Consider the following 14,402-nt stretch of genomic DNA (forward strand, 5'->3'; position numbering starts at 1 on the left):
CTTCCCCACCACAGTAGTGCTCCTCCAGACTAGGTCTCCTCTTCCCCTGACCCCTGCAGCTACTGCCCAGTCTTTTCCCACCTCCTAAAATTCATCCCTCTGGAACGGGCTGCAAGGAGAACCCTTCAGTGCACAGCCTTTCCGGTGTACTCAGAACACTGGCCAGCCCGAGTTCCCCTGCCTTGCATGCCTAACCTGTGTCCTGTGTTCCAGGGAAACCTTGGTGACCTGGGGAAGCTGCTGATGCAAGGTTCCTTCAGCGTGTGGACAGACCACAAGAAGGGCCACACCAAAGTGAAGGAACTAGCCAGGTTCAAGCCCATGCAGCGGCACCTGTTTCTGCATGAGAAAGCCGTCCTCTTCTGCAAGAAGAGGGAGGAGAACGGGGAGGGCTACGAGAAGGCTCCATCCTACAGCTACAAGCAGTCCTTGAATGTGAGTGACCAGAGCAGCACTGGGAGGGACGCCCACCACCCTTAGCCCTTACCCCGCCCTCAAGGGCGCCATCAGCTTCCACCATCACTGGAGGAGATGCATGCTGATGCCTGTCTGTTCCTACCCCTGCCAGATGACTGCCGTTGGCATCACAGAGAACGTGAAAGGTGACACCAAGAAGTTCGAGATCTGGTACAACGCAAGGGAGGAGGTTTACATCATTCAGGTACGGCCATCCTCCTGCCCTGCAAACCAAGGAGCCAAGGTCACCCTTAGGCCTCCTCAGGGTGGCCAGCAAGAGACTTGCAGTGAGAACCAGGTCAACAGTCTTCATGAGGTGCATCCCCCAGAAGCAGTACTTGGACACAAGATGTGCTAGGCACAGGATGGAAATTGGGAATAAGTTCAACTAGGGTACTAGAAGGATACTTCCAGAAATGCCTCTGGCTCCCACGCCTCTCAATAGCCCTGGAGAGCTTTGTCCACACAGCCTGGCTGTCTGGTGGAAGGTATGGCATGCCTGTCCTTATTGACATATGGCAGAGAGGGCAGAGCCACAATATTGGCTTAGGGGTAGCATCCTCTCCATGAGACCCACCAAGAACCTAAGTGCTCCATGAAGGTCCTCGCCCAGCATGGCTGTGCCTTTCACCTGCCCTCAGAGTCTCAGAGTAGGCTGGCTACTGACCAGCACACAGCGGCCATAGTAGTGTGGCAACTCCAGTGTGCCTTCCAATTTTATACCCAGCCCAGCAGGCCACACAGACCTGAATCAAGGGCTGGGCCTAGCAGCTGTCCTGACAACAGTATTCAAGCTGGACTTCAGACCACTTTACTAACATAGGCCAGCAGTCCTGGCCACAGATGACACTCTCAGCCCAGTCACACCCATATGGCAGTCTGTGTGAGTCTGAGACCCGCCACTGTGCCTATTACCTAAACAAGGTCAGATACAGGACACTTCTGGGAGACCTGTCCTACATGTCATGCCACTAGCCCAGAACACCAGCAGCAGCAGAAGAGGTGGCCTCTTTGCCGTGCCCTGGACACCTGCACAAACCCATGGCCTTTTGCAATCAGTCCTGTGCTGCAGGGAGACCCCCAAAGGGACATTCCCTCCACCTGCTCCTACTCCATACACAGGGGCCCCTTAGTTCCCAGGATTCTCCTTGGGCGTGTCTGGTGGAAAGTGCAGTATGTTTTTCTGATCTCTGGCTCCCATCTCTCTTTTGGGACAGGCACCGACTCCCGAGATTAAAGCAGCGTGGGTGAATGAGATCCGGAAGGTGCTGACCAGCCAGCTGCAGGCCTGCCGGGGTGAGGCTGCCTTTGACTTGTGTGTTTTCCCATGTGCCTTTGTCCACGGTCCAAGAGCCTTGAGCCTGTGAGGGCGTGATGCTCAGTTCTCACTGCGTGTCCCTTGCCCCTCCCCAACAGAGGCCAGCCAGCACCGAGCTCTGGAACAGTCCCACAGCCTCCCTCTGCCCACGCCATCCAGCACTAGGTGAGCTTGCCTGTGTATCAGCCAGCTCCTGGGAAGCAGTGTGTCTTACTGGGCATGCCTAGAATCCAGCACACAGGACACGGTGCTGAAAGGATCTACTAAAGCCACAGAGCGAAACAGGAGCAAGAATAGCAGCAGTTCTGTCAGCACCACCGTTGACCTTGTCACCGAGATGAGTTTGCACAAGGTCCTCCAGTGTCACCTGGAGATTTAGTGCCAGTGGCTTTATGCCTGAATAGCAGGCCTGAGGGTGTGGTCCCTAGTCCTAATTTCCTTACCAAGTCCCCTGATGCACAGCTTCCTATTTGTGAATTCTGCCTCGAGATAATCAGGTGCCAGTGGTACAGCCAGGTGACAACATTGAATGAGGGAGGGAGTCTGGAAGACAGTCGAGAAGCCGAGATGTCTTGACGCCTTCTGTCCTCCGTCAGCCCCAAGGCGCTAACCAACACACTTTCTTTCTTTATGTTTCACTCGCGCCTTCAGTCCCACAAAAGGGAGCACGAGAAACGTCAAGAAGCTCGAAGATCGGAAGACGGACCCGCTCAGCCTGGAAGGCTACGTGAGCTCGTCATTACCAAAGCCCCCTGAGAAGGGCAAAGGTGAGTGTCCCTGCAGCGTGGGCCTCTCAGACACTGCTCCTGGGCTGCTCACAGCCAGCATGGGAGAACCCAGGAGCCCTTCAGCACACTGCTCACACAGTAGGAGACCCCGTTCACGGTCACCGGGTGCCTCCACCAGGTGCACCCTAGGGCATTCAACTGCTCTCTGCCCACCTACCTGAGTGGGGCCATGGCCCTTGCACCCTGCCACCCTCCCTCCCAGATGCTATCTCTGCACTCTGTCTCTCCTCCCTCCTAGACGATGCGGTCCCTAGTTCTACCTCTGAAAGCTCTGCGCTTTCCAGAAAGCGCTTCACGCTGCAGGGCTTGGCTAACCTCAAAGGTCAGAAAGGTAAAGAGGCAGTGCCCCCCACTGCCTTCCACACCATCTTCCTGTGGCGACCTCTGGCACCACATGCAGCCACACAAGCCCATCCCCCACCCCATCATTTGTGCCCTCCAATGCTGTGTAGATACAAACGCCTGACGTTATCTTTTAGGGGTGCCTTTTGGATACAGAGAGAGCCAGCTTTATGAGTGCAGCCTTCTAAGAACTGGGGCTGTTAACCATTTTTCCAGCCTGCCGTCTTCTGCCCCTCCTCCCTCTGCCTCACCTCACATTTTCCTGTCAAGCTCTACGGGCCTCTGCCTTTCTTGCTGTCGTGACCCTCAGGTGCCGATTTCCATGGTCAGGTGTCTTCTAGGGTGTTTGCCAGTGAACAGTGGTAATGAAGCCTTTTCACTGAGAGCTGAGATGGTTTTGTCCCCTGGGGATGCTCTTCAGTGACCAAAGCCCTGGAAGGCCTTGGCTCTGCGCAGGGCTCCCCACAAAGTCCCACTCTCCCCATGTGACAGGCGTGGGTCCACAAAATTAAAGTGTTTCCCAATTTATAATTCTTACCTGGCTTCAATCTTGAACAAAAGACGCTTGTTCTGTTGCTGCATTCTTTCTAAAGCAGAGCTGAGGGCAGCCCCTAAGAGGATGACTGACGGCTAAGGCTACCATCTCCCACCTCCGCTCTCCGGGCCTCTCCCCTTCCCTGTGAGACTCCTCAGCCATTCCATCTCACGAACCTCTCACCTGCCTCCTCCGCTCACTCAGCAGTCCCTCAGCTTTCTCTCTACTGTTGTATTTTTGCCTCTTCCTCTTCCTGCAGCCTCTCCGACCAGCCCTGACAAAAAAGCTAAGCGGCACGAAGTAAAGAGCGACCCGACTCCCTTTGGTTTGCGAGGTAGCGCTGCAGCCCTGAACCCCAGCCCGGCATGCTGTCTGGCTGTGCAGGCACCTAGGACGAAAGCGAGTAGATCAGAAGAGCCAGGAGCAGTAGTAATGATGGTTCACAGCCTGAAGCCTAGTGACAGTAGCAGATGCCACATTCCTGCTGGCTCCTTGGCCCGTGGTTGGCACCACAGGTTCAGGCCCAGCTTAGCCGACCAGCTTTTCATTGAGATTTATCACTTAGTGCTGGTGCAGGCTGCAGGTGCCCTGTTCAAGGATCACAGTCCCAGCACCCTCCCCTGAGTCACCAGCTGGCCCAGGCCTTCTGGGTAGAAAAAAGCTGCAAGATCAAGTCTTTGCACCTGGCAGATGGTCACTCAATGGGCCACTGGAGTCCTGAGTCCTCCATTGTCCCCCAAGGATGTCAGATTCCAGGAGAGGGTTCTCAGGACCATGCAGGGAAGCATGCTGCCAGACTTATTCTACCCCGAACGATGCTCCAGGCCCTAACTACCCAGATGCAGCCCTCAGAGGTTAGCAGCCGCCTAGCGTTCTCCAGTGGGTAGATGCAGAGCTCTGGGGCTGCACTCCCAGTTGCTCGGGAGTCACCTATCAGCCTGAGACCTCTGAAGGTCTGCGTTCACCCATTCAGCACTCCCCACTTCTTACTCAGACCCCTGAGACATCTCCCATGGGACACGGTGCATAGAGATGACAGTCACAGCCAAATGCTGTTCCCACCTCGTTCCAGTTTAGTGCTCCGGCCCTTCATACCTTCCATCATGCACTGCCTTCTACAGATGTGGGGGCAGATGCAGGCCATACGAGACAAACAGACCGACAGACAGACAGACAGGTTACAAAGCCTAACGTTCTCATGCCATCTCCCAGTATCCTCCAAAGCATGATGCCACCTAATTTGAGGTCATCAACACTTGTAAATCCTTTCATGGTCTTGTCTCACATCTGCTGCCCGGACACTGCTGACCAGCATGTAGGACTCCCCATTAACAGTGTCCGAGAGCTCCTGACAGCATCGTGACCTGGCGCTGACCTGGTCACAGACGTCAGTTATGGCAGCTGCCAAAGTTTGAGCTGTTTGACATGTCTCATGGACACACTAAGGAAGGCAGCGGTTTCTCTATAGTTTGTGACTGTGTGGAGCGCTGGTGAGGGAAGTGTTCCTCCGCTCCAACTGTCCTTCTGCTCAGGCAGAGGCCCCCTGTGAGCCTGTAGTAACACATGTGGCTGGAGTGGGGAGACGACAGCTGAGTGAGGCTGTCTGCACGTGGTGTGCCTGGAGCGAGAAGGGAGACGACCGCAGCAGGAAACCTCTAGAACTCAGAACTTCTTAATTTAGATGCAAGCCTGACGTGACACTTCCCAGGACCAAGTACACAGCTGTCCCCAGGCCCTGAAGTCTGAAGGAACAGAGGGCTTCCACCTGTTCCCGCCATGGTGGGGTGGGCTCTGAGCCTGCATAGCTGGTAGCTGGGAAGTGTCTAGACCCAGCTGTTTCCTAGGAGGTCAGAGAAGCTTACCAGTGTCCTGCAACAGAAGGTTTTCATCACTGGTTCTGGGCATGCTCAGACGTTGAGTGGTTGCAGAGCTAGCAGCCTCCTTGTTGCCCTGATTTCATGGGGGCTGTTCTATAATTCCACCACACCCCTGCATCCTCTTACAAGGAAGAACCACACTGCACCAGCACCTAGTACCGTATGACGTCAGGTGTGCCTAGCCTCCGACCCAACAAGCAAGCTGGCCTTCCTTGCTGTGCTTGAGTGTGCCCTCCAGTGTCATCCGGTGACTATTCCCTTGAAGCATACACCGAGATAAACAAGAAGGAAGCAGTGGGAAATTCAGGGACCACTGGCCGCCCAGTGGATTTCCCAGAAGGCAGACTGGGGCTCTCTCGTTGCCCGGCTGCCCATACACGGCTTCACATATTCCTGCCCCTCAACTTGTGTATCTCACAGGTCAGGGGTTACTTGGTCATTCTGGCTGGGAATTGTTTTTCCTGGCAGCAAAGTGAGTAGTGACCATCGGAGTTCTATCTGAAGTCAGCTCCCCTTCGTGGGGTTTGCTCAGGGTGTGAGCAGGTGGGTTTGGTAGGGCCAGGGGCCTGAGGAAGGTAGAAATGTCCAGGGAAGTTATAGGACTCATCATACCCCTTAGAGTGGCCCAGCAAATAGACAAAATAGTCACGGACACTCTCACATTGCATCGCCCTGTGCTGTGCAGTCACAGCAGGATGGACGCAGCATTTTACAACAGTCTAGGAACCAGTGAGGACTCTAAGCAGGTGATTCCAACAACAGAGAGCTGGCACGGGCCCCACAGTTCAGTGACCCCAGGAAGACAGTAGATTCAAGTCCAGTCCCACAGTCACACGGCCCAAGAGGTCTGTGGGCCCCACATGGAATACACTTGGGTGATTGTGACTGCAGTGTGTGTGTATACGTGTGTGTGTGTGTGTGTGTGTGTATGTGTGTGTGTGTATGTGTGTGTGTGTATGTGTGTGTGTATGTGTGTGTGTGTGTGTGTGTGTGTGTGTGTGTGTGTGTACTTCACAGGCCATTGTTCTCCTAGGCTGATTGTGACTGCAGTGTGTGTGTGTGTGTGTGTGTGTGTGTGTGTGTACTTCACAAGGCACTGTTCTCCTAGGCTGATTGTGACTGCAGTGTGCGTGCATGTGTGTGTGTGTGTGTGTGTGCTTCACAGGGCACTGTCTCTCCTAGGCTGGAGTAAAACACCCCACTCACTGGAGGCCCCTGAGGAGGACGGAGGCTGGTCCAGTGCTGAGGAGCTCATCAACTCATCGGATGCTGAGGAAGATGGCGGAGTGGGCCCTAAGAAGCTGGTAACCATGGCCTCCCTGTGGGTGCCCCAGGGTGGGTCCCTGTGCCTAGTGAGGACCCACCCTGACCTGGGCCCTCCTGTGCAGCCACTGTTGATGAACTGGAGACGCACACTTAGATCACTATCCACTACCCACAGTCTCATGGCACCGTGGGTGCTGCCTCTGCTAGAGCTCAGGCGTGGTTTACAACCCTTCTTAAGGGGACAGCCCATGCTTACACATATTTCACACTGGTAGAATATTCTAGCCAGCATTTCATAAAGCTATACCATTTGCAAGGAGCTGAGGGTCCCCAGCCCATAGAGGCAGGCAGCAATGCAGACACGTCGGTGCACCCATTTTTATTTTGTAACATGGCCACAATGTGAGTTGTATTACCTTCCCCAATACTAGGAGTATTTTTCAGTTTAAGCCAGACATATCACCAAAACCTCCACAAATGGCAGAACCCCAACACTGCACTGCCCGTCCCCATGCTAGTTCTAATGTGGGTACTGCTGCTAGTATACAGCTGGCGCTACACAGAGATAGAGGATAGGTGTGTTGTTGGGGCTGCTGGCGCTGGGAGGGAGGGAGTGGCAACAAGATGAAACCTCAGCCCTATCCCTTGTCACCCTCAGGTTCCGGGTAAATACACAGTGGTGATGGATGATGAGAAAGGGGGCCCTGACACCCTTGCCATGAGGAGTGGGGATATGGTGGAGGTAGTGGAAGAAGGCGCTGAGGGCCTCTGGTAAGATGGCAGTAAGCTCTCCTACCTCAGACATGTCCTTCAGGCAATTCTACTTCAGACATGAATGACCTCTGGGTTCCTACCCCAGACATGACCATGTATAATTTCACCTCAAATATTACCTATGTGTTCCTACCTCAGACATGACCCTGTGTGATTCCCACTTCAGATATGTCCTGTGTGTTCCCACCTCAGACATGATCTGTGTTCCTACCTCAAACATGTACCTATGTGATCCCACCTCAGACATGATCGATCTGTTTGTCCCTACCTCAGATATGTCCATCAGACAATTCCACCACAGACATGAATGACCTGTATGTTCCTACCCCAGACATGACCGTGTATAATTCCACTTCAAATATGACCTATGTGTTCCTATCTCAAACATGACCCTGTGTGATCCCACCTCAGACATGACATATGAGTTCCCACCTCAGATGTGACCTGTGTGTTCGTATCTCAACCATGACCCTGTGTGATTCCCACCTCAGACATGGCCTATGAGTTCCCACCTCAGATATGACCTGTGTGTTTGTATCTCAAACATGACCCTGTGTGATTTCCACCTCAGTCATGATCTGTGTGTTTCTACCTCAAACATATCCCTGAGTGATACCACCCCAGACATGTTCCTTCATGATCCCACCTTAGACATGTTCCTGTGTGATCTTACCTCACACATGACCCTGTATGATCTCACCTCAGACATGTCCCTGTGTAATCCTACCTCAAACATGACCCTCAGTGATTCCCACCTCATACATGATCCTGAGTAATTCCCACCTCACACATGACCTATGAGTTCCCACATCAAACATGATCTGTGTGTTTCTACCTCAAACATGTCCCTGTGTAATCCTACCTCAAACATGACTGTGTGATTCCCACCTCAGACAAGACCTGTGTGTTCTTACCTCAGAGATGACCTGTGTATTCTGACCTCAGACATGCCTCTGTCTGTTCCTACCTCAGATGCATCCATTTGCCCACCGCAGAGGCACCCAACAACAGACTATAGGCATGTGGAACATTAAAGCCAATGACTTCCTGTTTCAGGTATGTTCGGGACCTGACCAGCAGCAAGGAGGGATGGGTGCCCGCCAGCAGCCTCTCCACCCTCCTGGGCAAATCCAGCTCAGCCCAGTGTCTGAGCAGCTCAGGTAAGACCCACTGTGCGCGCCAGCTATGCCCTGAGCCTGCCAAGATCCTCAGCCCAGAGCCTGTTTAAAAGCAGAGGGGTTTCTAGGTGTGCAGAGAGAAGGGCCAGAGCCGAAGCCTGTCTCCACTGGTTTCCCGCAGACTCCAGCCCAGGGTCAGCCGTGCTGAGCACCTCATCCAGCTGCAGCGAGGGCTACCCTACTCCCTTCTCCGAGCTCCAGGGATAGTGGCCAGGCCTCTGTGGCGGGCGCTCAAGGCCACCGTGCAGTAGACCAGCATGCAAATCTCTAAGTTTTCTTTCTTTGCTTGGGCTTGCTTAGTGTGGGCGGGGACGGTGCTCCACCATGTCTGGGAACAGGAGGAGCCTGTCAACCATGGGCTTCAGAGGACACTGGGGCCTGGGGACCAGGACTCCGCTGCATGTGCAGAAGCCAGGAGACAGCAGTTCACCACCAAAGCTTCTTCAGAGACTCCAGAGTGAACAGAGGTGGGGCAGTGGGTCAGGAGACCACTGTGCGGAGAGGTGGGAGACAGCTCTTTGCCACACTTGCATAGCCAACAGCCCCTGCTGTGCAGCTCTCCAAGGTGTCCTGGCTTCTCTGGTGCTTTCTCCGGGAACACCATCCTGAGGAAGCCACTTCTAACAGGAGTGAACAGTTTGCTACCAACAGCTTAAGAAGGGGATCGAGGGACTCTCTTGTCTTTTATAAGTTCTTGATTTTTTTTTAAAAACAGGGATTAACCCCATGGCCATTTTTTGTGGTACTCTGGCCTCAAATCTTTAACCAAGAATCACTGTGTTTACATGAAATGACAATTTGATACTGTATTTGATATAAAACTATTTTTTGTTACTGGGGTTTACATCGAAGCACGTTGTTTATACAACTAACTGATTTCTGGGGCACTCTCGCTAAGACCTGGCACTCCCTGGAATACAGGTGCAGGAAGGCCTGGTAAACCAGGGGGCGTGTCCTCCTGCTAGGCCAGGGGGCGTGTCCTCCTGCTAGGCCAGGGGGCGTGTCCTCCTGCTAGGCCAGGGGGCGTGTCCTCTTGCTAGACCAGAGGGCATCTCCTCCACCAAAAGCAGTTGGAAATCACTGAGAGTCTTACATCTGCATAGGTTTCATTTTCACAAGAAATGTAAAATATAATTTAAAATATTAGCCTTCTTTTCTACACTATAAAGGAGACTCTCTGTTTTTTAAAAGAACATCATTAAATTAGGATATTTTTATTATTTTTAAAGAAAATGTGTAACTCCATGCTGTCAGCCATCCTCAGCAACTCAGGCACTGGCTGCCTCTCCATGTCAGGGCAGGCCCCACTTCCCCTCCCTAGCCCTGCCCACCCCTGCCCTGCAGGAGGGGCTGCAGCTGAGCTTGTGGGGGACCCACGGCCTCCATCAAGTCACCACGGCACAACTGCCACAGACTGTTGTTTTCCCCTTTTTTGTGTGTTTCAGAAACAAATTCTGTTCTTTGGAAACTTTCTGTGCCTAGTAGGGCAAATATTTTTATATGTGTATATATATGTTCACATGTGTACATATGATCTTGGTGTAAAGGATGTATTTATGGTCTCACGCTGCTGAACATGTGTCACTTTACGGTCCCTCCCTGTCCCCTCACCCTGCTGCCATGGGAGGCCACCGAGGCTCGTTCACCACTGTCTGTCCAGGAAAAACACTTTCCTCCCTGCCCTGTGGCTTGCAAAGCCATTACTGGCTACACCTTCAGAGAATGATAATAAAATAAAAAACGTGCAGAGATTCTGTAGCATTTCTGGTGTATGTGTTATGTGGGAAGAATCGTGGGACATATCTGCCCAGCCTGTTTCTAAAAGACCACCTTCTTTTAGGAACTCATCCTCATAAAGACACTTTAAAATGTCTTTTGGGGGGGCAGGAATGGTGGCTCATGCCTTTAATCCCAATACTCAGGAAGCAGAGGCAGGTAGATCTTCTTGAGTTTGAAGCCAGCCTGTTCTACATAGAGAGTTCCAGGCCAGCAAGAGGTACACACAGTGAGACCTCATCTCAAAACCAACCAACCAACCAACGTCACATCTCATTCAGTGTTGCTCTTACTTTCTACTGCTGATATAAATAAAAATTTAAACTCAGAAGTCTTTATTGTGTGGGCAAATTTTGGATACAGGCCAGCAATTCCTGTCTTCTAACCTCTTGGTGTGAGCCCTGGGCTCCCAGAATGGTTGTCATGAGTGCCTGGTATGACTACTGTAAGACTGAGGCAGAACAGGGAAGGGTGTGGAGGAAGTGCAGGTACCAAGCATATTATGATAAATGTTTTGTTTTGTTTCATCTGACAGTGATGGTGTTAAAATGGTAGCAAAATATACTTGTGTATGTGCTGAGTGTTAAGGGGACCAGAGACATGCAGTAGAGACATTACAGAATAGTAATTACACACTTGACAACTTCTCACTAAAAAGGTAGAGAGTGAAATAGGTTTGTTGATCTGTGAGAAAGGAAGGGTGGAGAAATGGGGAAAGAACAGTGAGCAGAGAACACAAAAATATAATAAAGAGATGTAAGCAGACATGTCTGGGCTACTGGTGTCCGCACTGATGTTCTGGGCAGCACCAAACAGGTGGATAAATAACCATTAAAGGGGAGCCCTTGTGAGCAGAATGCAATGACTGAAAATAAAGGAGAGCAAAAAGATTAGCCCGAATAAAAACAAAAGAAAGCTGACACAGTAATGCGAACAACGAAAATGAAATTTAGGGCTGTTAGACTATAAGGAACTAGGTGGAAATCCAAACTTTTAAGCTGGTAAGAATGCTCAAAATGCAGACAGTAAGCCTTGGTAATCAATATTGTTGTCATAGACATTAATACCTGTCTATCAAACAGGAAGTGGTACCATTTTTAGCACACACAAAACATTTAAACAGATACTTTGTAAATGGTGTTTGGAATCTGTAAACTATTGCAAATGGTGTGAATGGTGTTTGGAGTCTGTAGCCATTGCAAATGGTGTGAATGGTGTTTGGAGTCTGTAGCCATTGCAAATGGTGTGAATGGTGTTTGGAGTCTGTAGCCATTGCAAATGGTGTGAATGGTGTTTGGAGTCTGTAGCCATTATTCTGTATCATTACAGAGTGTGTAGCTGAGATTTGACTGAGGTGGTACTGCACTTAATCTAATATGACAACATTGTTGCGTTATGAGATAAATAACAAATATGATCAGCAAAACTCAAAGTACAAAGAAGAAATTGAGGGAATAAAGTACAAACAAATCAAAAGCAAAACATTGATTACTGAAAACCAGAAAAACTGACTGTAACTTACAGAAAAACTAAGAAACCATTTATCAGGCAGTGTGGCACCATGTCTGTTTAACTAACCAACAGGGTAGAGCACACACACATGCCCTATAGGGCCAATAACCTCCCAAACCATGGGGTTTGATTTTGTTTTGTTTCTTTTGGGTTTTGGCCAGGTTTACAGTAACAGGCAATTCCCTCCCATGGAGACAGCCTCAAATACAAACCAGAGAAGAGCTGGTTATCCCTGTGACAGTTGTAGTTGGTTACCCCTATAATAGTTGTAGTCGGCTACCCCTGTAACAGTCGTAGTTGGGTATCCCTGTAATAGTCATAGTTGGTCTCCCCTGTAGCAGTCGTAGTTGGTCACCCCTGTAACCATAGTAGTTGGTTACCCCTGTAATAATCACACCACTATTGCATTCATAGGTTGGTTTACCTGGCAGGTTACTGCTATAACATGCAGGGCTCTCTGATGAATGGGACAGCTGATGACTCTTTTCTCCAGTGAGTATTTCCAGAACTATGAAAACAAGGTATTAGGGAGGAAGTCTTCAGGTCAGTGCCAATTTGATTTCTATATGCTGCAGATAAAGTATGGTATATCTTCAGCAATCAGCTAGATATGGCAGGCAAGCAAGAACAATGACTTATGTTGGGAAAAAAACCACACATTCTAAGCAAGTAAATTTGTCCATGTAATGTAGGTATGGTATAATATCAAAAAAAATACTGCTATAATTTACTGTGTCAGACTGAATCAGATAAGTCAGCAGCTTCTTAGATGTACAAATTTTTTATTGATCATTAATTTATCATGGTTATTGCACCAGGAGTTTAAAAACAGTTTTTAACCTGATAAAGCATGTGTAACAATGTTCAGTTAAGTATCCAGACACTGTAAGCATCCTCATCCAGTCAGGAATCAAAGAGAAGTAAGAGCAAGAGCCTTTGCAGCATACAAGACAAACATAAGGATAACTCACTATTAGAGCATTCACTAGAATAGGGGATAATAGCACAAAGGAGCAAGAAATGACCCCGGTGGAGTGAAAGTACCTGTTCGTAACTAGGAAATCTAGGAGCGTTCACACATTGTTAGCAGTAGAGTCCTCGAGACTAACTAACCGACAGAGCAAGACACAGACCCAGAGCAAGACACAGACACACAGAGCAAGACACAGACCCACAGCAAGACACAGACACACAGCAAGACACAGACACACAGCAAGACACAGACACTCAGCAAGACACAGACCCAGTGTAAGACACAGACAAACAGCAAGACACAGACACACAGCAAGACACAGACACACAGAGCAAGACACAGACCCACAGCAAGACACAGACCCAGTGCAAGACACAGACCCAGAGCAAGACACATACCCAGTGCAAGACACAGACCCACAGCAAGACACAGACCCAGTGCAAGACACAGACACACAGCAAGACACAGACCCAGTGCAAGACACAGACCCACAGCAAGACACAGACCCAGTGCAAGACACAGATCCACAGCAAGACACAGACCCACAGCAAGACACAGACCCACAGAGCAAGACACAGACACACAGCAAGACACAGACACACAGAGCAAGACACAGACCCACAGAGCAAGACACAGACACACAGTAAGACACAGACCCAGTGCAGACACAGACCCAGTGCAAGACACAGACACACAGTTCCTAAATTTCAAGTTATTGATAGCATTGCCAATGGTCCCCAACCTTGCAGGGCATCAGAGCACACTCTGTTCTTAGGGCTACTCCTAAGATTCTGCTTCCTTGTGGCGTATGGGATCCTGCATCTGTGTAGGTATCACGGATAAAGTGAGTGTGAAAGTGTAGCGCGCATGTACACAAGAGTGTGCATGGGCTGTGTGTGGAGTATGCGCATATGTGTAAGATGGCATGCAACTGTGTAAGGAGGGTGTGCACGTGTACAAGTCCCTATGCAAGTGTGAGCATCGTGCATGTGTGTCCCCAGGTAATTCTGAGCCGATGGTCACTTACAGGTCTCACATGTACAAGGGCGAGACTGACACGGAGCAGGCAGCATGTTGAGGGTCCCAGTCTCCTGCAGACTTGGGAAGCTGGCTGGGGATGAGGCTTAGTGTTTCCTCTCCCAGAGAAGAGGCAGGCGCTGCCTGAGCGCAGACAAGGACTGTACACATAAGGAGGACTCTGGGGTCCCAGGAAAAGCCTGATTATCTTCCCTGAAAAGATGAGTGGGGAGGAGTCCAACCGAGGGACAGACAGTGACTCCTATGCTATCCCTCCAAACCATGTGGCTGCACTAGGCACAGTACTGATGGTACTCATGGCACAGGTGTGAAAGGAAGACCAAGCAGACAAGGCCCCTGCAGGTCCAAGGGAAACCCTTGACACCTGAGACTCAGGAGCCAGCCAAGGCATGTGCCATAGGAGGTCACCATCTGCTGAGAAACTTTAGCCAGAGCCCAAGCACCAGGTAGGCTCAGAGTCTGTCCTCAGAAGCAACTCAGGAAGCTAAATGCCCACATCCTGGAGCTCAAAAGGGAAGGGAATTCTGAGACCAGGTCCAGCCTTGCATAAGGAGGGACGAATGGTTGTC

General features: G+C 50.6%; 1 protein-coding gene across 6 annotated transcripts in view; it reads left to right on the forward strand.

Annotated features, from left to right (window-relative positions):
- The window catches only part of Mcf2l (MCF.2 cell line derived transforming sequence like), a 147,239-nt gene extending 136,954 nt beyond the window's left edge, over positions 1-10,285 (forward strand). For 3 of the 6 annotated variants that reach the window (XM_052162322.1, XM_052162324.1, XM_052162327.1), the window contains 9 exons: positions 214-435; positions 569-661; positions 1,674-1,752; positions 1,873-1,939; positions 2,426-2,541; positions 6,499-6,620; positions 7,241-7,353; positions 8,413-8,516; positions 8,656-10,285. In XM_052162322.1, the coding sequence (XP_052018282.1) occupies positions 214-435; positions 569-661; positions 1,674-1,752; positions 1,873-1,939; positions 2,426-2,541; positions 6,499-6,620; positions 7,241-7,353; positions 8,413-8,516; positions 8,656-8,741 (1,002 nt within the window). In that variant the 3' untranslated portion in view covers positions 8,742-10,285. Of the gene's footprint in view, positions 1-213; positions 436-568; positions 662-1,673; positions 1,753-1,872; positions 1,940-2,425; positions 2,542-2,800; positions 2,885-3,698; positions 3,774-6,498; positions 6,621-7,240; positions 7,354-8,412 lie in introns of all 6 variants that reach the window. The other 3 variants (XM_052162328.1, XM_052162325.1, XM_052162326.1) reach the window with 3 other exon arrangements.
- The last annotated feature ends 4,117 nt before the right edge of the window (positions 10,286-14,402 follow it).

This window comes from Apodemus sylvaticus, chromosome 18, assembly GCF_947179515.1.
Source record: "Apodemus sylvaticus chromosome 18, mApoSyl1.1, whole genome shotgun sequence".
NCBI lineage: Eukaryota > Metazoa > Chordata > Mammalia > Rodentia > Muridae > Apodemus > Apodemus sylvaticus.